Source organism: Rhagoletis pomonella, unplaced genomic scaffold (genome assembly GCF_013731165.1).
Source record: "Rhagoletis pomonella isolate Grant_MI unplaced genomic scaffold, Rhpom_1.0 Rhpom_scaffold_00002, whole genome shotgun sequence".
NCBI classification, from domain to species: Eukaryota; Metazoa; Arthropoda; class Insecta; order Diptera; family Tephritidae; genus Rhagoletis; species Rhagoletis pomonella.
In genome coordinates, this window is record NW_023458556.1 from 32,330,228 (window position 1) to 32,355,640 (window position 25,413).

The following is a 25,413-nucleotide window of genomic DNA, read 5'->3' on the forward strand; positions in this document are numbered from 1 at the left end:
GAACTAAATATCTTTAGTTGTCGAAACTAATCCTTTTTCTCAGTGTACATAGTTGGTATCTTTGTAAGCGTAGGGGCAAAACGGTCAGCCCGACGGCATACCACCTCCTTACTGACTGCTGTTGTGGGCGCGTTGGTGATGATTTCAGTCAGCATTTTTAGCGATTTACGTCAAACGCTTAGCTTTGTATTTGTGGAGTCGTCGTAGTAGTCAATAGTTGGGTTATCGGTAGCTGTGACAGCGCACTACACAAATCACTGCCGCGGTTGACTGACAGCGCGAACGGTCGGTCGAAGTTGGTGACTGCTGTTGCGGCGGCCGGCCATAAATCAAAAAATGTTTAACCGCAGCACGAAAACAATGCCAAAAAGATAACAATAACAATAATTTTTAGTATCGAGAAACGAGAAAGAAAAACACAGAAATATTAGCAGGAAAAACAACACTTTGTCTGTAGGTGAACTGCTAGTAAGCAGAGCTGGGATGAAGTAGCTTTGCCATTCCTCAAACCTTTGGCAGTAGACAATTTTTTTACAGGCTAGCAAAAGTTTCGCCTAGCGTCCGAAGAAGGCAGCAAGTCGACAAAAACTTTGCTCACTACCTACCGTAAAGTAGACACCCGCACGCCTGCTTTTCCCGCACAACTGAACTCTTGTTTTTTACTGCCAAAACGGCCACCGCCACCACGGCCACCACCACCGCTGCTTTTTCTTCGTCTACTCCGCTCGCATATTTACGTCTAACATCCTAATGACTTTTCTGACATTTTAGGCGTGAATTTATTCAGCGAGTTTGGCAACCATGCCACCAGGCAGTCAGCAGCACCACCACACGACCACTATTTGTGGCGGCAATGGAAATGTCCATATCTTTGAGTAGCTGGCAGACTGCAGTTGAAATTGTGACTGCTGCCACTATGAGTGTTGGGCGCAAAGCAAAAAACAGTAGCCATTTTATGGCAATGGCAACCCAAAAAAAAAAAAAATAGGAGAGGAGGATTTAAAAATGCAAAAACGAAAATTTAAGCAAAAAACCTTTTCAACTGCAAATGGTCTGTTTGCTGTTATGTCTATTGGCTCTTTGTCGCTTTCGGCCTTCTGCTTTTTGCATTCGCCTGTTATGGCAACTTTTTAGTCAATCGTTAGCCGTCGCGCTGCTCAAAAAAAAAATCTGGGTTTTTTCTACTGTCAGGCAATTTAATTTTACAACTGTTTTTTTTTTCTAGTAGCCCATTAACGAACTAATGTCAGCTTTGGTTGGAGCATTTGTACTTTTGTGTGTAAAGGCATGCTCTTACTTATTTATGGATATGGAAGCTTTATGTATAGTAATTTTTTAGCGATATTTGAAATGTTTTTCCCCCTTTGTTGTTCTGAGTTCTTCTTGTCACTGCATATCGACTTTGTTTATTGCTAAAATGAATTTTGAACCAAGGAAATAGATATGTGCTTCTTTTTTGATTTTGGTATCCTTGCGACAATGTTGAAGAGATTTTAAACACACTTTGTAGGTAAACAATAATTTTGTTAATTTTGCATCCCCTTTCGCGCATCCTTGGCAAGGAGGAGGAGGAATCCATGAGAGAAATGCGGTAAATAACTCGTTTGGAACCTTGGGTAACTTCAGAATGAAAGGGAGCTTTAGAGGAACCACTCCGAAGTACTCAGTCTCAGGGTTCACCTATGTTATGTAAGTCTGCAGCGTCTCTTCACCAGTACGTGCGGCTGTAAACGAATGTCTGTCTTGGAGGCTCCAATTTGGAGCAAGCGGTTCACTACATAATTGTTTACCCACAAACTTTCCAAGTTCCTGGTTCTGCGCAAGGTTTAAATCTCGCCACTTACAAAGCCCTTCCAATGCAAAGGAAACGAGAAAGCCCTGGATGAGGCCCCATTTTTTTTGATAAGGACCACGACTAACGTTTAAGGGGGAATATTGCTCTGCCAGGCTGGTTGATAACTTCGGGAAGACTAATTTTGGCCTCATCGCCATCCAAGAAATGAAATGGACGGGGTAAGCAAGAAGAAGAGGGAACCGATAAGTATTTGCCGTAAAACAGACAGAGGGCGTAATAAGTGAGTGCATAAAGCAGTGTTGCCAGATCAGAGGTTTTCCCCCTAAATTTAGAGACTTTCGACTGCCCTAGGGGTAAATTTTGAAGGACTAAATATTTAGGGGAAAGCTTTAGATGGAAGAAAATGCATCTTGGCGAAATTCAAAAAGGATTTTTGGGAGTAATCCGTTATCTATGTACTAATAAAAATTCTTTAGTATTAAAAAATAGCTAAAAAAACCATTGGATATTATTAATGGAAGTCTTCTGAAGAGAACCAGAGTTTTCCGATCGAAAAATATTGATTTTCAAGAATTATATGCCATTTCTACGAAAAATTAACATAAAATACCTGGAAAACTTTGAGCGCTTTGAGCACTCTCCAAATATTTTTCGATTTCAAAATAAGAAAATAGGGGTATATTTTTTTATATTATATTGTTATCTTCTATATACATATAAATACGCCACAAGAAAATTTTGCAATCCCTTTTTTGAAAACACTGTTCGCTCGATTTCAATGAAACATACACCGACTTAAAGGATATAACTTCCTCTAATCCAGAAATGTTAATCCCGATACATATGGGGCGTGGAATCTGACATATAGACTAAAATGTGAAAACCACTATATCACTAAAACCAATTAAGCTGGGGAACTGAAACTTAGCACAGATGCATAGAATGTAAGTAGCATACTTATGGTGAAAAATGGTAGGTTTTGGAAAAGGGGTCGTGGCATCTCCCACACAAACTTGAAATTCTCCTATCCTATATCCCTGGAACCGCTTATGCTAATGTCCTGAAATTTGACACAGCCACATATGCTATTAATACTGTACTTACGGCTAAAATTGGTAGATTTTGGAAAAGGGGGCGTGGCACCTCCCATACAAACATTCTCATATTGTTTTCCTCTGGAACCGCCTATGCTAACGCCTTGAAATTTGACCCAGCTATTTACACTATCAATAGCGTGCTTAAGGCGAAAAGCGATAGATATTGAAAAAGGGGGCGAGGCACCTCCCATACAAGCTGAACTTCGCATATCGCTTATCTGTGTAACCGCTTATGCTAACGTTCTGAAATTTGTCACAGCTGCATATGTATCATTGCCGCACTTATGGCGAAAAGTGGTGTGTATTCGAAATGGGGATGAGGCACCTCGCATACAGAATGCAATTCCTTATCGCTTATATCTGGAACCACTTATGAAAGATAAGGTAATGGAATTTGATACACTTACATCTATGTATGTATATTTAAAATGGCAAAAATCATTCAATTGGCAACCATTTCCTACCAGATTTCTAAATCGCATTGAATGATTGTTATTTTGTGTAATGATTTTTGAAAGGATCAGTGTGTTTGTGTCACAGACCTTACCGATACCGCCCATCTTGAATCAGTACCGTAGATTTCGATATTCCGTCCCTATCTTCAATTGAGATGTATTGTCAGATTTTCTTAATCTTTAGAACACATAATAGCAACATAAAATTTTGGTGCAATTCGGTAGCCCAATCATGTGATGCAAAAATATTGGGCTTTAGGCCCAATCTTGATAAAAACCCGTGTAAAACCGCCGCTAGAGAAGGAAATATTATATTTTATTTTACACCTTCGAGGTACTTGACCTCCACCGATTCTGATGAAAAGAATGAGGAGTTTATGCAGATGTTGGCAATTTAGTTTTAACGTTCCAAGTGGCTCTCAGACCAATATAATCGAAAAAAGTATTTACAGTCTGGATTGGTATTTGTTTAACATAATAGTCAGTGAGGAACCGTTAGGCATCTCATCTATACATACAAATACATACATATGAATATTATTTGTAAATGAAAATTGAGGTTCCTTTCTCGGTATAATTTCGAAAGCTACTAAGAAATTTGGTATTAAGTTTTCCTATAAATTCGCTACAAAATTTTGGTGGTGGACTTCAAAATCGTCATTAGCATGAAGGAGTCAATATTGGTGATAAGCAAAATTTAAAAGTGTATGAAAAAATGTCGAATTTCGACAACTGGGCGATACTAGTTCGCTTTAAAGTGACTAAAATTTTTTTGTTGATTTGATTGCACTGCGCTAAATTTATTGTACGACTTCACAAAAAGGAGAAAGGTTATCAATTCGTCGGAATATTTTTTTAATTTTCTTTAATGTATGTTACCGCGTAGCTTTGAACGTTAGCTGATTCTATAATTCTATAATTCTTTTTTTAAAGGAAGTTACCTCACAGGTGGTCCCATACTAAGTTGGTTTAAATCCGATCATTGGATCATCAAGAAATTAACGATAATCTTAAATTTTTATATGAGAATTGAAGTCGGGGTTTGTTTTTTGCTTAAAAATTACTTGTTTAGCATTTCAGTTTTAAAAACTAAATACAACTATGCATTCGCTTAAAAATGTTGTGAATACTCGTACCTTTGTCTTTCAGCGGCTTGCTATTTGAAATCTCTACAACTGACATTCAATGATTCAATACTTTTGTAAGAAATAAAATAAAACCAAAAAATTAAATCTGCATTTTAATAACCATTTCGCATAGACATACTTGATTCGGCCATTGAGTTTCAAATATTTCAATTAAAAAGTTTTAAAGCCAATCTTGGAAATTAGTTTAAAACGTGTAGCCCAAAGGTCTTTACAAAATACATACATCTATGTATAAAGCATTTAATTTCACAAATTTACATTAAGAAAATAAACTGCATTCGTTGGCAATGTGTAGAGCTGCTTAGAAAAAGAAAAAATATTTTGCGACGGTAAAATCAAAGCAAACGCCAAACACATTTCCAGCGGCGGCAATGATACACACAAGCGCTGAATCCGACGGAATTCGTATTGTAGTTAATGTAACATTTCATTAAAAAAACAAATTATGCAAATCACTTCACACACTTTTTCTTTTTTTGAGCAGCATTTGAAACACTACACTATTTGTATTTTCACTTCGTCGCTTCGTGGCTTTTTTACTTAAACTGACTTTCCATTTCAACTACGCCACTTTTTTTCCAGTTTTTACACAGGTTTTAAGTCCTTGCTTCTTAACTTAATCTGTATTTATATATGTATGTATATATATATATTTTTTTTTTTGCTGCCACACCACAAAGCAAAGCAAAATCCGTCGCGCACGTAATTAACACAATTAAAATCAAAACATTAATGACCTTTTATACTCGTAAGCGGCCACAACACACATGTACTTTTACATATTAAGGAGCGTCTATATGTATGTATATGGATTTGTATGTAGATATGTACTTTTGTTTCGACATCAATTCAAGCAATAAAAACACCACCTACTACTACTACTCCTAATTATGTTAATTGTGAATAAAGGCACTTATACAAGCACATACTTGCCATACCAACATACATACATATTTCCTTATAACGGTATAAGTATATAAGTATATATGTACAAATGCCTTTGAGTCTGCTGTGAAATTATATTGAGCTCTGAAAAAGAGAGTGGTCTATGGTGAAAGAGCACCGAAATGGGCGTGAGAACTAGAGAGTACCTTCACTTCCACAAAAGTTTCACATCCAAACGCGTGCTCACCTACATATACATACATACATCTATGGATGAATGAATGAATGAATTTCCGAAAAATAAGAAAGCTCCAGAAGAGGCTTACATATCAGGGGTGGCTATGCTTTTACAGCGCAGCCACCATTTTGTTAGGGTCGAAATGAAAGCATACAGCGTAGCATACTTCCAAGCGTAATAATTATAATTTCAAAGGAAATTTGACATAATTTATGCTTCAAATGCTGCTAGAAATTATATAAAATATGAATTTGAGTAGCCACAGTGCTGCAGACCGAAAAGGAGTGACTGAGCGGTAGGGAGAGAGAGAGAGCACATTTACTCGATACTGAGATCCTCTACGCATGGCCTAAATAGCTGAGCAATGAAAAGCGTAGATGCGCAAGCGCCTAAAAGCATACATAACACATTTGCTCCACCATTGAGTGGGAGTATTTTGTGCTAATTAAACCGCTAGCTATATGAGCGGCATTTCAATGGAGCAACTGTAAGCAAGTGAGCGAGAGAGAGAGAGAAGGAGAAAGTTGCTGGCTGCATCTGTAACACCGATTTTCAAGCAGGGCGCTTTGGGTGCTGAAAAGTATGCAACAAAGTAAAAAAGCAAGAATTCGAGAGTAAAAAAAAAATTCACTGCCAACTTTTACTATGTCAAAAAGTTCTTAGTTCGAGTTTTGTGTAAAATTTTTTCTCAATTTTGTATTTGTTTGCTTTTGCTTTGCAAGTACGTGGAAATTTTTGAAACTATAGTACTTTACCAAAACCAAAGCTATTCGCTGTAAATGTCTATTAGTGCGTGAGTATATGTAGTAAAGTTTGTGAGTGAAAATACTTGAACGTCTGCATACATATACATATGTAATTCTAAGCGTGCATGTGTGTGGGTTAAAGCAAGCAGGGGCACTCAGTCAAATATGGCGTCTTAAAAGCCAATCGAAGCGCAAGAAAATGCTGCGGGTGCCAAGCGATGCGTAAAAAATTTGCCAAGGAAATGAGAAAAAAATATGAAAGAAAATATAAAACTAAAAAAAAAGTGTATTAAAATTGAGAATATTGCGAAGGGAGCTAAAGTCGAGAGAAGCAACAGTGCGAACGTTTATAGAGAGTAGTTATTGGCAAGCAAACCGATAGATAGATAGATAGATAAATAGCTGGTCTAAGAGGCATGCCAACTATATGTACATATATCTGTAGAAAAAAGCAGCGAGCAGAATCCTCTAGGAGCAGTGAATGATGTCGGCGCCGAGGCGTGAGGCTAACGATGGCAAGATATTGGAGAAATGCTTAAAAATACTAGTAGAGCAAGTAGAGAGCTTAAAGTTGCCGAGCAACGAACTAAAGAAGCAATGCATGGAAAAAACTGGTTGCTAAGAGAGAGAAGAAGTCTTTCTGAATAAAAACAAAATACGTGTACTCCTTGAAGATTTTCAAAAGCAATTGCAGACAAGATTTGTTGGTTCCTTTTCTCCTTGATTTTCCATTATTTTATACATACTTATGTACATATGTCCTTATACATATATCTACAATTATTAGCCTTTGTTTGTGTACATATGTTTGTATTTCGCACTGACGTAGAAGTTATTGTAAAAGGCATTTACACAATTTTAAAGTCAAATTAAAGTAAACAGAAAATGTGTGATGTTTTTAGGCGTTTTAGCCGAATAGTTACTTGCTGATAACTGCTGCAGGCAATGAAATGGATTATTTTTATTACTCTTTTATTTTTATTTACTTTATTGAATAAACTTAAAGGTGTTTAGGTAATTTGCAGCATTTGTATCTTTGATGTATAAGTATGTACGAGTATAACTTGAAGCAAACTTTTTCTGCTGGTTTGTATAGCTTTTACTAAAGTAAACACCCCAATTAACTGCAATTAAGTAACAAGTTGAAAAGGCCGACCCTAATATACTCATCTATACATAAATATTTGAAGGATCATGCCTAGTCTGATTTGGTTTTGTTGTCTTTTGGTCCTTTAAGTCTTTTGGTCCTGCAGTGTGCTGTCAGTTATCCAATGATAGCTTTTCTACCCTCCCCACTAAGATTAACCAGTAATTCAGAGACTCCACGAGAAAGAGTTATAAATCTCGTAGGATATCTATTACCCTTTGACATATGCCGGTGGACTGGAGCTTGAGAGTCCTCTCACCTTTTCGGGAGATCTATCGTGTATGTATTCATTGGATATATCGCATTCATACTGACGACCATATAGGCGCAGTTGTGCTTCGTATTTCGCAAGAGTATCAGCCCATTTGTTCGTCATCGAAGCCCACATGACCTAAAACATATCACAAGGCTACCTTCTTGTCACGCGTTTCTAGATTATGTAGTACATATAGTATATTTCTGCAACTTTGTACTAGTCTTGATACCGCTTTACATGATTCCAAGGCCCTAAATTCGAAGGTCCCGCCAGTCCTTTCAATTGCTTAAATTGCCGCCTGAAATATGGTTAGCTAAGTGCCCATTGGTACTCTTTCACTATTCTCATCATCCAGTATGAATCCTTCACTGTACCAGACTCTGGTCTTCACGTTTCATCCTGCTTAGATTTGGCAGCCTTAAGGCACTCCGACAAGCCTCTACCTAAATGAGTATAGATAATTGGGTCTTTCTAACCTAAACGATTTGTAACCCATGGATACTAATCAGGGTCGCTTCAGAGATGAGTTGCACACTTTTTGCAGGGCCAGAAAAGAAATAAATACATAAGAATAAATTTTTTTTTAATAAATTTTTCCCCTCCGCAATTTTCAATACCTCTTTTGTAACAATTAATTTCTTATGCGCTTTTATTTGGCTCGAACAAAAGTAACTCATACGCCATGTCGTCTTTTAGTTTATTAATGGCGCTGCATAATCTCTCATACATAAATCAAAATTATAGAATCTTGGTGTAATTGTTTGTATGTATGTTTGTTCATCTCGGCAGGAAGCCTACATTTTCTTAGACTTTCTTGGTTTACATTCATATATACATCTTTGCGGTGTTGATTATCTAAATTTATTTCTTCTCTAACCGCAAGGCAAAATTTATTGAAAGCAGCAAGACCCTTTTAACTTTTCCGCATAAAATATTTTTTTTTTAACAAATTTCTGAGGAAATGCATTTGTTTGCCAACTTGATTATTTACATTTCGTCAGGGCAATTTTAGAGTTCACTCAGGCGCGACACGTAACTCCAGCGCCCACAGTACGCTCACTTAATATTACACACACACACACACACACACACATTTTTGGTACACATACATACACCGAATTGCCTGCTGTGACAACATAATTTTTCGTTTCATTGAATTTCCATCAAGCAAAAATTGAAAATGGAAAATGCGAAAATTATGCCGGCAACGACGACAAAAAAAAAGTAAATGTTCCCGCACGACGATTACGACTAGAACAAAGCGGTGCAAATAAGTGATGTAAAATGTATGTACATACATACGTACGTATGTGATGGTATGGAAAATCAGGAGCGAAATAACGCCATGAAATAACGAAGAGAAAAATAAGTAAAAGTATGTAAAAGAAATAATACAAAATTATTTAAAGTGTAGTGTAAATCGCGTCTATAGAAGTCCCGAGAGACAAATTTTTCGTTAAATGCTTGGCAAATATTTGTTTTACGCAGCGAAAACGCGTTGCAGAGTAACAAAAAAAAAAAGAAACGCCACGGAAGGCGATGGCAGCCTGCTGCGAGGTGGTACATAGTAGATACTTGAAGCGAGCGGCAGCAAGACAAATACACATGAACATTAAATTGAGTGTATTTTCATTCTTCAGTCGTACCTTTTACGCCATTTTCCTTTAAAGTTGCTGGCAAATAAATTTTAAAGTTGATCATGTTGAAGTGATAAGGCTCGAATGAAGTATGTATGTACCTACTGTGTATGCAGTCTCGTGCGAGTGGGTGCTGGCGTGTAGAGAGCGACAAGAGCCCAGCAGTTATTTGTGAAAATACAATAAATATTTAATGGAAGTGAGAAAGAGGTGCTTGAAAGACGCATGCAAACACACGCACACGTAAATTTAAAGTTTACATAGCAGGCACCTACATACATACATACATATATCATAACTTTTCTGCGTGCTGTGGTATCCCGGAAGGCGCGAGCAGGCTTTTATGTGCCTCTGCATATTTGCATATGTCTACATACAGTAACTCACATAATTGATCACGTGGTAATTTATTACAATAGCCACCATATTTTTCATAATAAATTGTTTTGTATGATTTTTATAAAAAGCTATTTTATACCATAAAGAAAACCAAGTAAATTTTCATCAAAATTTTACAACTTTTTAACCGTTTTGGCCTTTTTTATTTAAGCAGTTTTATAGTTGATACAAGTATAATAAAGTGCAAGCTTAAAAGAGCTAAGATTATCGGGGATTTTTGGTATTTTTTTTTTAATTTTCGGACCTTTTATAAAATTGTATACATTTTTGTAAGAATTTCTGTTGATTAGTATTTATTTCTTATGCGTAAAGTCTTGCGCATTTTCAACCATATAAAATATACGAGTGACGTAGAAAATAAAATTCCAAATCCAAAATTTTAAAAAATTGCCATAAATTCAAAAAATTGCCAAACGTCAAAGGCAATTGGTCCATAAAACTACATACCGAAGAAGTGACTAAAATTATGCTTAAAAATTTGTGATTATAGAAATTTGTTGAGTTTTTTCTAAATTGTGTACAATTTTGGAAATTTTGATTTACATAGTTTTTATTATATTATAAAATAGTTTTTTTTCTTATATGTAAAAAACAATTTGCTATGAAAACCATGGTAATTATTAAAAACAAAAAATGTGATCAATTATATGAGTTACCACTGTAATATGTATGTCAATTTACAGCTAAGAAATTTAAGTTTTGAGAGTATATGAAATTTACAAGTATTTAGCTGGAATTTGCGTACATAAAGCTGCAGAAATAAAACTTGGTGAACTTAAAAAAAGGCAAACATTTAAATTTAATACACTTAAAACTAATGACGAGCAAAATACTAAAAAATTGTTAAAATAAGCTTAAATATTTCTTGGCTGGAAGTGCAGACTATTTTAAGGCAGCTGCTATTTTTTCTGCCCAACCCACGATGACTTTTTACCAAGTAACATAATTTTCGTCTAAAATCGTATAAAAAGCGACTTGTAGAAACATAAAATATTTTGTATGCCAAAAAAAGAACATCTATAGATTTATAGCCTTATTCATAAAAAATAAAGTAGCTTTAAAGAAGGTTTTTAAATTGAAAAATGTATGAAAAAGTCGATTTATATAGCTCTTTAAACCTACTTTATTCTTTTATGAATAAGGCCATTAGTTTTCACTAATTTTTCCAGTTTTATTGTTATAAACGAAACCGTAGTGCGACTACATATACTATATCTCTTATATAGTATGTATTTTCCCTTCAAGTTGTCAAGGCATAGCTTGTGTATTCAAGGTGGCAATGCAAATTATAATTATCCAAAGAGAAAGTGGTAATTTTATTAAAAGTGGTGGTTACCTATGCATTAGATATGAACTAACTTGTAACTAACTACTTTTGGACATAAAAAATCAACTCAATTTTTTTTCACTTTTTTATTTATTTACTTTACTTTTTTACATTACAAGTTTGTTTACATATTCTGTCAGACATAAGTTCAAAATGATAATATAATATTTCGATCTTCCTTTTATTTGTCCTCAATTCATTCGAAAAAGTATTTGCGAAGTGCAGAAAGAAAGTGTTCTCAAATTAAAATTTATATGAGGATATTTAAATAGAAACGTGTTTAAACAAAACTACAAGTTATATATTTTATAGAAATCCCGCAAAAAAATAATAATTTTTTTTCTGAAGGGAAACTATTCGCAAAGGTTAAAGCCACAGGCCTATGTTTGTGCAAATACCTACGCACACATATGTACATACAGTGACTTAAACTAATGACCAATTGTTTTTTTTTTTTTTAATATTCGTAATATTTTTGCAGCGAATCTTTTTTTGTTATTTTTATATAAAAATATCGTCGAAGATTTAACCAAAACCGTGTTAATCACAGTTTCAAACTTTACGCAAAATTTTGGGAAATTCAGCAAATTTTCATTAAAATTTCTACTTTTTATATATATATTTTTGGGTATGAAGTTTAATAGCCCATACAATTTTAGTCTAATGAAGTGCAAGTTTCAAACGGCTAAAAAATCGCGTTGATTTTGTGTTAAGTTTTGTAAAAATTTAGCTGGAAAAATATTAAAAAAAAAACTCAACAACAGTCACTGTATGTTCATGCTTTTAACTCGAATCAAGCACATATCGATGGCTGAGTGGAAGATCGACCTATCAGAAAACTTTTCAAGAAGGCCCTACTTCAGAATTTTATTGAAAAACACCCTATCTAAGAATTTGGTTGAATAACGCCCTATCTCAGAATTCGATTCAAAACCGCCCTATCTCAAACGAAAATACATTGAAAATAAGCTGAAATAGGGCGATTTTGAATCGGCAGCTGAGATAGGGCGTTCTTCAACTAAATACCGAGATAGGGCGTTTTTCAGTCAAATTCTGAAGTAGGGCGTACTTGAAAAATTTTCTGAAATAGAGCATTGTTCAAAAATTTTCTGAGATAGGGGGTTTTCGAACTGGCTGCCGAGATAGGTCGATCTTCCACTCAGCCATCGATATTCTGTTTATACCTGGAAAGTACATACCATACAAATGTATATGCATGTATATTTTTAATCATTTGCATATGAATTATGTTTTTAGTATACGCACTACTTTACAGCGATAGTAATGACATTTACATTTAATTTATAAGCGATTATTTATTGCCTTGTGTGCGTAGATATGCCAGATGCGGTTGTGGTCAAATGCTAAATACATTCATAATATACGATTGCAAAGATGTGGTAGTATTAAACTTAGCAAGTTTTTGGCTCCCAGTGTCCAAATAAATTTTTATACTCAATAAATTAAATTAAATTCTTGAAAAAGTCAAAAAAATTTTAATAAGCCTTTCTCTTTTCTTTTTATTGCAGCCTCATGTGATTAAGGTAAGTGTAACTACTTAACTGCATTAAAATTTATTTATATTCTTGCCTAAAAAATATGTTGATTTTAGTTTATATATATTTTTTATTTCAATGTCAGGACGGCACAGCCGACATTTGCTCTGATTTACTTAAATATGTAAAACATTTTTATAAAACTTTAAACGGTTATCCTAAACAAAAATTTCTTCATCAGTATCTCACTGTACTTAAGCCTTGTCCCGATAGCATTGTCCGAAAAAGCTGCACCATATGTGATTTCTCTGGTCTATATTTTGTCCGGCTATCTTAAAAAAGTCATGCAGACGATATTTGGAGGTCTCTAAGAAATTTTTATTTTATACGTAAATAAAAATATTTTTTCTTCTTTTTTTGGCGCTACAACCGTTTGTCGGCTGGCGCTTAAATTTTTGCCAAGTGTTTGGCTAAGCTTCTCCTCCAATTTTTAGTGTGTGATTTTATGTGAAAATTCTTATAAAGTTTATTTATAAAAATATTTTTTAAAATTAAAATAGGTAACCTAATAAAAATCTAAAGAATTGCTTATTGATTTTTTTAATGATGTGTAAGTAGTTTGCTTCTCGATAAAAAGAAATGTTTTTTTTTAGAAAAACGATGGAGGGAGATATCTTATTGGTTTTGCTCTTTGTTATTATGTAGCTTTTTCTCCGTGCGATTTGGTTTCGAGCACTGTGAAGAAGGTCTTCCCGATTTGAACTTAGTTTTTCGGGGAAACCAGATATTGAAATGGCGTTGTGGGCCAGTTTCCCTGCGTGGTTTACAAATCTGTCCTATAGTCGGCTAAAAACTGGAGTGTGTCGATTTGCTTGTATAACTGTTAAAATATCGTCAATGGTGGATTTTCCAGTCCTAAAGCTTCAGTCTTTCTTACACTAACAAGGGGCTTATTACGCGTTAGTTGCCGCGGTTTGTGGAAAAGTTTTCAATTCATTTTATTGTTGTATTCACTTTGCCTTCGTCGAGTGGAGCGATTCCGGCATTATTTCTAAACATTATTGTTTTGGCATACTAAAGCATGAGAAGAGTTCCCTCAGTATATTACGAATACTCTGGTCGTCTATTACGCGACGTCCATCTTCTTCTCGGCAAGAACCTACGCTCGTCGTTGTCGCGTTGCCCCATCGCTGTCTGCCTTACCTGTGCTATATATAACTCCTGTTTCGTTGATAAGAATGGCTATTGGCTTCTAATCATTAAAGAAATGTAATATATTGTTTGAGAACCCCCATGTCCGATTGAACCTACAAAATTAGAAAGGTTTTGAAATAATACGACAGACTCCGCTGGGAAATAAAATTATGACGTTATCTATATATGATCAGCAGTTTGCGAACCACGGTGACCATGGTTTCATTTTGACTAGTTGGAAAAGAAAATATTAAAAAAAAAGTATTTCGTCTTTAATTGTGTATGCATGTACTAAATATGTAGCTAACCGCTGCCAACGATAAACCAAAAAAAAATCACTGTAGCAAATCATTAACACATCACAAAATCCCTACTTATTAATGAGTCAGCGCAAGCGATATTTATCGAACGATTAGCCATGAATGACGGCAACTAAAAGTTATGTACTCTTATTATCGAATTCCCCAAGTATTATTTAACAAAATTGCATTTAAATACACCATATTGGGTAACAAATTTCAAGCTCAAACAAAGTGCTCTAAGCTTAAATGTGCCACAATATTTATGCTTATCGTTGTTGGACGGGACTAATGCCAGAGCAAAATAGCCAAAACAGCAAGCAAAATGCTTAGGCAAATAGCAACAAATTTCATATATGCACTTATGTATGTATTGCCATAATAAAAACAATGTAAGCGACAACACAACCAACAGCAATAACAACTAATAACGATTTATGCAATGACAGCAACAGCAGCTGCTGCTACTTGTAATTGCTGTTGTTGTTGTTGTTGCTGCCACCACTTTGCAATGCCGCGCCGTTGTCAATGTTGCAATTGCTGTTGTTATTGTTGTTGTTTGCTTATTGTTTGTTTGTTACTGCTGCTAGCCCTTTTGCTGTTGTTGTAGTACATACATATTTTGCTGCTGCCATTCTAAATTTTCCAAGAGTGCATTATGCAGTTCAAAATGACAAAGCGCTTTCATTGTGGTTGCTGGCTGTCTGTCGATAATATTGTTATCGTTGTCAATGTTGTTGTTGTTGTGGTTGCTGCTGCCTGGCATGGCATGTCATGTTCGCTTACATTATGCACACACATACATACATAAGCACAACAATTGCGACATTAACATTAAAACAATCGAAAATTATTAGTAAATGCATAAAGTGCAATAACAACAAGCGAACATTGCGAACAACAACCAGATCAGCAATTACAATGCACTTTAAATTGCTTATGTTGTGGCTAGAAATTTTGTTGCCGAATAACAACAGCTTTATGCTGGGTCTTAAGATAAATAATAGCATTTGCGTTGTTGTTGTTGCTGTTTATATTGCTATCTTCTTAAGCATAAATACATATGCATATGCCAGCTAATTAGCATACACACATCCATACATATTGTAGTTTCTCAGTGCAACAACTACAATTACGTATTTAGCCTCTGCCTCAACCTATGGTTACATTTTTTTTCTAACGAGTAGACAACAATGCCTCCTACAACAAACTACATATAACCACAAGCAACAAGAATGGTTATTATCGCAATCGCAGTTACTTGCTTGTAAATTAGAATTTATGACCAATTCTGGTATTGAAATAGCTTCATATATGTTAATGTAATTGCACTAGCTTTTGCTCGCAGCGAAGTTCGGTTTAACGCTATGATTTGAAAAGCAAAAAGAAAAATAAAATTAGATACATAAATTATATCACCAAAAAATTCTAATTCTATTACTACGAAATTCGGAACACGAAATTCTGGTTTTCAAAAATCTGCTTACTCAAAATTCCGGCTGGTTTTCCGGATTTAAATTATTGAAAATTCAATTTAAAAATATAGATAGTTCAGAGTTTCATTTTATTATTTTTTTTGTGTTCTTATAATGAAATTTAAAGTATGTATCTAATTAGTAATTTAAAGTTAAAAATTTTTATACATATTTTTTCATTATGAAAATAAGCATTTCCGAATTATCGGGCAACAACCTACTTCTATTTTCAACATAAATGCTACCCGATGCACTAAACGCTCTTTCTGAGTTTACTGAGGAAGGTGGTGGGAAGAGATACTTCATAGCCAGTGTAAGCAAATTTTGAAATTCTTTGCCTTTTCCAACAAATAGAGCTATTTTCAGCATATTTGATTTGTCATACATTTTTCACTAAATTAACTGATTAAATTTAATTACACTATAAACAGCTGGCAACACCTTTAAACAAATTTTTCGAAGTAAAGCTTTTTTAAACCTATTTTGTTTAACTTGAAAACATTTGTAACGTTTCATTTAACTTATTAATTAAATTCAAATAGAGTTGCGAACAGGTGGCAACGCTTTTCATAAATATTTTCGCAACAAAGCTTCCTCATACCTGTTTCGATTGACATTTATAACGGGAATTAACTTTTGAATAAATTGGATTTGACTTTTAAACAGGTGGTAACCCTTTTCTAAATATTTTCCACATCAAATTTTCTAATACCTTATTCATTCATAATATGGATGCGAAGTGACACATGTTTAAAAAAAATTTATTACGATATAACATTTTATTAATATGTAACTAATAGTTTGGTTTTACAGCATGGGTGGCTACATACCTTTATATATGTAGGTGGCAATACTCTTCAAAATTTTTTTGTAATAAAACCTTTTTAAATTTGTGTCACTTCGTATCCATATTATGAAGTTTTGTTGAACTTGTTATTTCAACTAGAATTTTACATTGCAAGCAGCTTGCAACCCTCTCCAAAAAATGTGCTATATTTAATACCTGACATAAGCTATCTCACAAACGTTCACATTTATAATATTAGTGGGATTTCATGTAACTTGTCGATGAAGTTGATTTTCCTAAACTGGTGGCAACTCGTCAAAAACATTTTCGAACAAGAGACAGCATTTTTAAAGCCTCTCTAGTTTGATACCCACATGAAAATATTTCGTTTAACTCATTAATTAAATTAATTTTAATTTTTTGAATAGGTGGCAACGCTCTTAAAGAATATTTTCGAAATAAATCGTTCTCCCACCGTTTTCGGCTGAACCTAGATTGTTGTAATACTTTATTATTAATGGATTTTAAATTTATAACAGAAAATTTTTTAAGAAAATTTTTTGGAATAAATGAATTTACAATACCTTTCGTTTGGTACCTACAACCGTAGTAATATTTTATTTAACTTAATAATTAATGGATTTTAAATTTTGACGAGTTGACAACTCTCTTCCGAATTTCTAGTATATTAGTATATTTTTTTCGCCAAAAATGAATCAGGTCGATAGTAACTAGATCGCCATCAGTTCAAAAGTAGCGAAAATTTTCATTAGAAGTCTATATCACATCTGTCGAATTTAGAACTGGTTCGGAGCTATCGGAAAAGTTATGTAGTTCTGGTAGCTCTTTTTGTATCTGAATTTAAGAAAGTTAAGTTACAGGGTCCATCCGTTTGTACTTGTTGAATTCTGGGAGAAATGTTAGTCAGAACTCGATTTTTAGCAAGTGAAACCGATGCTTCTTCTACTTCTTTTTAAATCGGAAATCTAATTGTATTTCATACCGAAAGAAGTATCGCAAAATTATAAATTCAAAAGTTGCATCACATTCCTTTCTTCCCTTCATTTTTCATGCCTTTTTAATATATTTCACTTTCTTCAATCGACGTTAAAAATAAACTTGAAATTTTTCCAACTTACCGCTCAGTGAATTATGCCCACAACCAGGCGTTTTACCTAGCAGATAATCGTCTTTGCAGATGAATTTATTGTCGTCCAGCACATAAAGTTGTTCACCAGTACTGAGCTGTTTGCGGCAGATGCAACACGTAAAGCAATTGAGGTGGAATACTTTGTCGCGCGGCTTACGTACGAGATCGGAGGGAGCGATGCCTTGACCGCAGCCACTGCATTTTGTGCCGTAACGCCTGTGAAAAAGAAAGTTAAAGATTAAAAACAGTTGTCATATGTAGAAACTGTATCAACTGTCTGTCGTTAACCTAAGAAATACATATTTTCCCTTTTTCGCGTACTAAATTTTGTAGAATTTACAGTAGGACAGCGCTTGTTGGAAAAACTATAAACTACAAGTGCCCTAAAAATGGCTCAACAGTAGCTAGAAAAATATATAAAAATATCTATGTACTTGTTCAACATGTCTACATATGTACATAAATACAAATCCAATTGTAGAACGAATTGTTCTTGGATCAATTGGAATCGAATGACCTACAAAGGATATCAGTTATAAATGTTGATTTATGGCGAATACACGGCTTCTTGATTACTCTATACCTTTAGCGCTTGTAATAGCACAAAAGTGGGTAAAATTAAAAAAAGAGCGATATGATAAAAAAAAATACTCAAAACAACGTCGCTTAGCGCTCAAAATAAACTTTTAATAACGGTATCTACACACACGTCTTCAGCACATCTTCACCTACGTTCTCAGCACAACACATCAAAGCATCACAACATCAAATCAACTCAATCAAAGCTGAATCAAATGCAGTCGTAAAGCAATGATTTTATACAAAAAGTGAAAAAAAGGAGAAAAATAAAATGAAAATATTTAAAATTGTAGAAAAAATAAACTGCCTTGCCTGTCATTGCAGCAAGTATTGAAGTACGAAAAAAGAGGAAGTGTTTGCCTGCGAAAAAAAATGCTTGAATGAGTGCGCCTGTGTGTGTGCGTGTGTGTGTGGCAATCACATTTTAATCGAAGCGAAATGCAAATGAAATTGAACTGAGGTACAATGGGCAAAGAAAAAAATGTTGAAGTGCATCAACGACAAAGTGCAGCAGCAGCAGCAGCAATGATTGGAATTTCTGCTGTCTCAATTACAGTCACAAAAACAAATAGAAAATATAACAGCAGCAGCAACAGCATCCTTACACCCAAAGCAGCTAGTACTTACTATGTATAACTGCCGATCATCAGGCACAATCACAGCCAACATGCCACAAACATTACACAGCTCTGTGTTCGTCACCTTACTCCTTTCGCTTGGCCAACAAATCAAAAAATCCGCCAATGACAATGACAACAAAATCTCAAAGCAATATTTATCTACATAGTATGTATGGAAATGTATGTATGTAGATGCCGTTGGGCAGACTGCACTGATGTATGTACATTTAGTTGAGGGATGAATAAAAACATTTGCACTGATTTATAGCAATGACATCGACGACGCGTCGGCATTGATTAAGTCTGTATATCAGTGTTGCCAGTTTAGATTATATCTCGCTAGATTTAGGGCTATTCCGGGCCATTAGGGAGAAAATTAGGGATAAAATGTCTTTAGGGATTTTATTAAGGACTTCTTCAAATATTAAAATTTTATATTTTAGTTTTTTTTTTGTTTTAACAGAAATTACAGGAAAACTGGCAAATTTTGGAACTTTCTTGCACATTAAATTTCGGATATTAAATTTTTTTATTTTTATCATCCATCAACATAGCGTAGCCGAATAAAGCTCTATATTTTTATCAATGTATGTAGAATTTTCCAAATCGTTTAATACTTTTAGTTCATTTTCGTATAATTGGGTTAATTGTTATTTTTAATCCATTATTTGCGCTGATCCCTTGTGTTTATATATTTTGTTTTTGAAAAAAGCTTTGTGGATCTAATGTGCGTAAGTGCAAGTAAAACTAAATTTTCTCCACTTCATGTCCAACATTTCGCTAAATTAAGCTTCCTAAGGGGCGAAGTGACTAGCATCTAGCAACATTGTACACCTACAAACTATATAGGTATGTACATATATTTAGGGTTTTTTAGGGAGAAATGAAATGACTTTAGGGTGAAGTTATATGGATCATCTGGCAACACTGCTGTGACTGAGTGCTACATAACGACTGATGTAGTGACAGACTCCACCTGCGCGGCGCATTCATTTGTGCAACAACATTAATTGGAATTTGCAAGCGAAAAAATTGCAAAACTTTTATGCGAGAATGAGAAATGAAAATGACTAAGCAAAAATAGCGCGCAAATTCCGCTTGTTGTAGGTGTCCTTTTCAATACTAATTAGTTTCATTATTTATTATGTCTATAATCAGTGTTGCCAGAACTTTTTGGGGTGACCGGCTAGATTGGACAAAAAAAACGGCTAAAAACGGCTAAAATGTTTCAACTAGAATTAACTTTTTTTTAATACATAAATTACAATTAGAAGGACTAGTAAATCCATTAAATTTTTTTTGCTAACAAAGATTATTCCTAGCTAAGCTGTACACCACTTTATTTTTGTTTAACAAAGAAATAAATTACAAACTTATGGCATTTTCTCTTCCATTAAACAATTTTGCCTTCTTATAAATATTGTAACATTTGCAGTAGGTTGCTTTTTGTCCCGCAAAATGACTATATTAGCAAAAAGTATGGCACTTTTGCTTAGGCGGAGGGCAATATAGAGAAATGAACACGTGAAGTTGTGAAAGGGCTGAGGAAAACAGAGCAACATTACTTCGAGAAAAGAAAACGCCATGATACAAACACAGAAGGTAGTTTATTATATTAACATTCGTTGTTGTTGCCGAACTTTTAACAAGTTTATGACATTTAACTAAAATCATACCACCAGATTCACTAGTAGACACAATTTTGATTCTTGTAAAAGTAAAAAAAAAATAAGTTAGTGAAGTTGGATGAAAATACTAAAAGTGTTGCGCGTTTCCAAACTGTCAGAATTCGGTACACCTGAGTAAAGATTCGAAAATAAAGTTCTTTGCTTTTCCGAGGATAGGGTACGTAATACGTGCAGTTCGACGACAAATTGCTGACGCAAAATATTTTTTAACCTCTAAAAGATGTACCGTTATCCATGGAACAGGAAGGAGGTCGAGTTAAAATAATGGCCTGCAACTTGTAACAGTACCAATTTTTGGATTCTCGGAATTTTCTGATAAAGATGTGGTGCTGCTAAAAAATTTTTATACATAAATATAAGCACGAAACTATGTATTTGTGACAAGAATTATCCACAAAAGATGAAAACTATTGCAGTTTCATTTTATAAAATTTTTGTTTATAGAAAAATGCATAAGTAAGACAGTTTGGGTACGGTTCGGTTATTTGTACAATGATTTTGCTTTTATCGTGTCCAAACACGTGACCCGAATAAATAAAAATTGTACATATACGTCTAGCAAAGGGATTAAGCTGTAATTTAAAATAAAGATTTCGGTTTGAAATATGCACATTTATTGTAAATTTGGAGGTGGATTTTGCGCAAAAATACTGTGGATGGCGTAACCGGAGTTGGACTGATGAGGTTATTTCTTCTAGTGCGGCTGAAGGCCACCAACTCGGAAACAACAATGATAACAAAAATAAAATATATTAGCACCATGATGCAATTCTTCACAGGTATTGTCTCCCCAGAGAGTTTTGCTCCACATCGAAATTTGTGCTCTTTTATTTTGTTGCGTGTAAAACTTCACACTTAAATTTAAGACATTCTTAACAAAAATTGAAGCAAGTTTCGCCTATTTTTCTTTAGTTTATTTAATGTTTATTATTTTTTACAATATGTAGCTCATTACTTAACCATATACTACATCCAGATTTTAGACTTTGTGTAAAAATTATGAAAATTCTGCAAAATTTCAGCAAAATTTGTAATAATCAGCTAAAATGGCGCGTCCCAGTTTATATGTAATTGGGTTACTCACTTAAAACAAAAAAAAACATTGAAATCGGCTCTTTATCTGAAGACTATTCGGGTTAGAAAAAATTGTTTTTCAATTTTATATAACACAGCCCGACAGAAAAAAAAATTTCTCACGGATAAGACTAGCCATTTCTAATAGATTTTGGATCACTAAATTTGTAAAAATAAAAACTTGTATATTTGAATTTTAATAAAATAAGGCAAATAGCAAAATCGGCTAAAACCGGCTAATTTTTTTTTGCAAAACGGCTAACAAATCGGCTGCCGGCTAAACCGAATTTTCTCCGGCTGTTTGCTATCGTAACCGGCTAAATCTAGCCGGAAAACGGCTAAAATGGCAACACTGTCTATAATCGTATTTGACTGCGCAGTAAACATATGTACATATACACCTTGTGTTGCAGTTATAAGCGCATATTGACAACTTTTAACAATTTATTTTTTAAATTTAATTTTAGTTCATTTTTTTATTTTTTTTTTTCTCTAACAAAAACCGTATAAATCCAAGTTTCAAACTTTGTGCGAAAATAAAATAACAATCAAAAATTTCCAGCTTTAATTAGATTTCTTAGAAAGATTTTGAGTATGCAGTTTTATTACCCATTAAATTTTAGTATCATAAAGTAGCTAAGACTCGCCGTTGATTTTTGGCATTTCTTTTTTTGTTGTTGAAAATGTTGCTCATTTTCTTCCATATAAAAAGATCGTCGAATAACAAAAAAAAAACTTGTTCCAACTTGTCAATATGCGCTTATATATATGACGCGGTGTGTATAAGTGCATAATTTATTTCCAAAACCGTTCACCAATGCAATTGAATTTTTGGAGCTTAACTTTGTAAATATTTATGATTTGAAATTTTGTTAATTAAAATTCCAATGGCTGACAAATATGCTTAGTTCATTGTTCTTATCTCTCAAGCTGTTAAAAAATTATTTGAATTTAATATTGGCATTTTTAACCTTTCTAAAATTTCACTTTCATTTCGTTTTGAGCTACAAGGCGAATACATAAAAATTTTAAGGTGCAATTATTTAATTTGCAATAAGCAATTATTAAGCTTAAAAAAGCTTTAATTGCATTTTTCGTCGCATTACTTTTCATACATATTTACCTGCAACCAATATTTTGGGATTTTATTTTCAAAAAATAAATAAAAGAACTATCCTTCCCAATTTTAAATTTTTTTGATATGATTCATTTCTCATTTAATTTTCTTTCACATTCTGAAGTGCAGAACAAGGAAAAATTTGTTTAAAGTAAACAAAAGTGTGGTTAATATCAGCAAATCATTGTAGAAAATATCAACAATGGCATTGTTTGTATTAAACAAAAATCACTTTGATTTCTTTTCAAGTTTGAATTTGGTAATATTAACAAATTTTTAGTTGATTTTATTCTCAGTGTTTAAATACATACACATTTTCGAATTTTATACTTACCTAAAAAAATCATTCCTACAATATAATTTCGATTCTCTACTAAAGCATTTTTCCGTTAACGGTTGAAGGCATTCACAGCAGCGTACGCAGGATGCATGCCATCCGCGTTCGAGGACATTTAATAAAAATTTATCTAATATTGGTTTATTGCAACCCGCACACGGATCACCAACACCAACGGGCGGTTCACTGCGTCCTGAAAATATAAATGAAAGCAGAAATATTTTCATAAATTATTAAAATGAATGATGTAACTATTTATTAATAATATCAAATATGTAGTTTAAAATTTGAAAGGTATATGCAATTAAAAGGAGGAAACTCTAAAAAAAATTTGTTTTTGAATTCCCTAATCAAAACTTCCCAGCTAAACGCAGCAACACGCCTGCATAAGCAATTTACTTCAGTTAATAGCTTTAAATTCTCAAATCATTGCCTTAAATCATAAATCTTTAATGAGATTTTGCACTCAAAAACATTTAAATGCCAGACTTTTACTGTTGAATGATGTTGAATTCGCAAAGTTTGCTGCTACAATATTAACTAACACACAGCTACATACATACTACTTGGGGCTTACGTATAAATGACGAACTTCTACCCACGGTCCATACGCCACCCTACGCCACCTATACACATTAGGGTGGTACAAAAATACATCCCTGAAAAATTTTTCAATGTTATGCTCTCACCCTCTATGATTTTTCTGAATGGAAAAAAGAATAGCCGTATTTTTTATATTTAAAAAAAGAAAGATATTAGAACTGCCTCAAAACGCATGAAGATTTACTTTAGGTCCTCCAAAACTCCCAAAAAATGCAATGGGGGACCCATGTAAAATAGTTTATTTTAGAAAATTGTAAAATAAACAATTTGGTATTATTATTGGCAGTCTTCTGAGGAGAAACAGAGTTTTCCGTTCAAAAAGTATGTATTTTCAAGGAGTCTGTACCTTTTCTACTAAAAAAGTGCCTATCTAAAATATATGAAAACCCTTGAGCCTTGAGCTTTTTTTATTTCGAAATTAAAAAAAAAAAAAACAGGGATATCTATTTAAATTTTTTTTCTTACCACCCTAATTCATATACATACATATGTACATATGTATGTACATGCGCAATTCAACAAACTATTAACAGAAGATTCTCATGCTTGGCTGTTCGCCACAAAGCCATTTAAAAGTCGGTCCCATGTGCATGTGTGTGTGTGTGTGTGTGTGTTGGAAATAAGTGAGGCGAGTGAGCATTTAAAATCCGTTTTACGTTTTGAGGGCAAATTTAGCACCTAAACTCATTAAGTTTGCACAATTCAACTAATTCCGCATGCAACGCCATGCACAAACAATCAAATAAAGTTCACACGCACACTCTCCATAGTGGACTAATGCACATTAAAAACAAAAGGGCGCATGTACTCCCATATATAGTACATCATATATGTATGTATGCGAAAAAACAAAAACAGTAAATGCTAAAAATTAGACGAGCAGTAAAATGCGCAAATGTTGTGATGTCAAAACAACATCATTAACACCGCCAATAAGCAGCAACAGCAAAAACTATGCAGGTGCAAATGAGTGGTTGTGTGTGTCCTTCCCAATATATGTACTTGTTTGCTTGTGGCTCTCTTTTGACTTTGAATCGCACGCACGCATGCGCCGCATACTTACTAATTAAAGTGGCCAACTTACGACTTAATAGCCACCTGCAGTAGCTGATCTCTTTGCTGAAAACACCTTTTTTTGCGTACTACCATTTTTTTGTTTTGATTTTGATTTTAGTTTTTGGGTTTTTGTTTGTTTTGCCATCATTAAATACGCAAATTTTTGGCTTTTCACTACGTACATATGTATGTATGTATGTATGCTTGCATGTGTGCTTAAGTTGTTCGCTTTTTCCACACTTTTTCAAGTTGATAATTGCTTTGCATGCACGCAAAATGAGGACGTAGATACTACTTACTTGCAACACTTTTACCCTGCTGCCCGATGGCACGCGTTTATACGTACGTATGTACATAGGTAGGAGTGACGCTTGGGCGTTCTGGACAAACGTTTAATTTGCCTCAAAGGCAAATGGTCTGTTAAATGGTCAAGGCGGTGATAAGCATATTAGTTAGTGTTGATGGATAATCATATTGAATTGAGGCAAATTTAGCTTGAAATCATTTGGTTGCAGAGCTGATTGCGGCGGGTTGTTTTTTAGCTTCTATAGTATTTGAAAAGTTTAGAGAAATGAAATGTGAATGGGTCTGCGTTTAAGTTAGTTTAGCTACAGTGGTAGTAGTTGGTTGATGGAAAGTACCTACTTAGTTAGTTTATAAGTTGAATAATTGGCTCAGTGGCGGACCCATGTAGCGAAAATTGGGGAAATTGAAATCGAATCAGAAATAGTCATTCAAAAGCTCATCAATCTACAAAATCGTATTTTCTGACCTAAATCGACAGGTGGCGACTTCTAAATTACCTTTA

General features: G+C 34.0%; 1 protein-coding gene across 2 annotated transcripts in view; it reads right to left on the bottom strand.

Moving 5' to 3' along the window:
* Positions 1 to 25,413, bottom strand: part of LOC118733445 (LIM/homeobox protein Lhx1) — a 189,262-nt gene that overhangs the window by 103,837 nt on the left and 60,012 nt on the right. For both annotated transcript variants that reach the window (XM_036462829.1, XM_036462830.1), the window contains exons 3-4: positions 22,944 to 23,139; positions 17,521 to 17,747 (exon numbers count right to left, since the gene is read on the bottom strand). In XM_036462829.1, the coding sequence (XP_036318722.1) occupies positions 17,521 to 17,747; positions 22,944 to 23,139 (423 nt within the window). The remainder of the gene's footprint in view (positions 1 to 17,520; positions 17,748 to 22,943; positions 23,140 to 25,413) is intronic.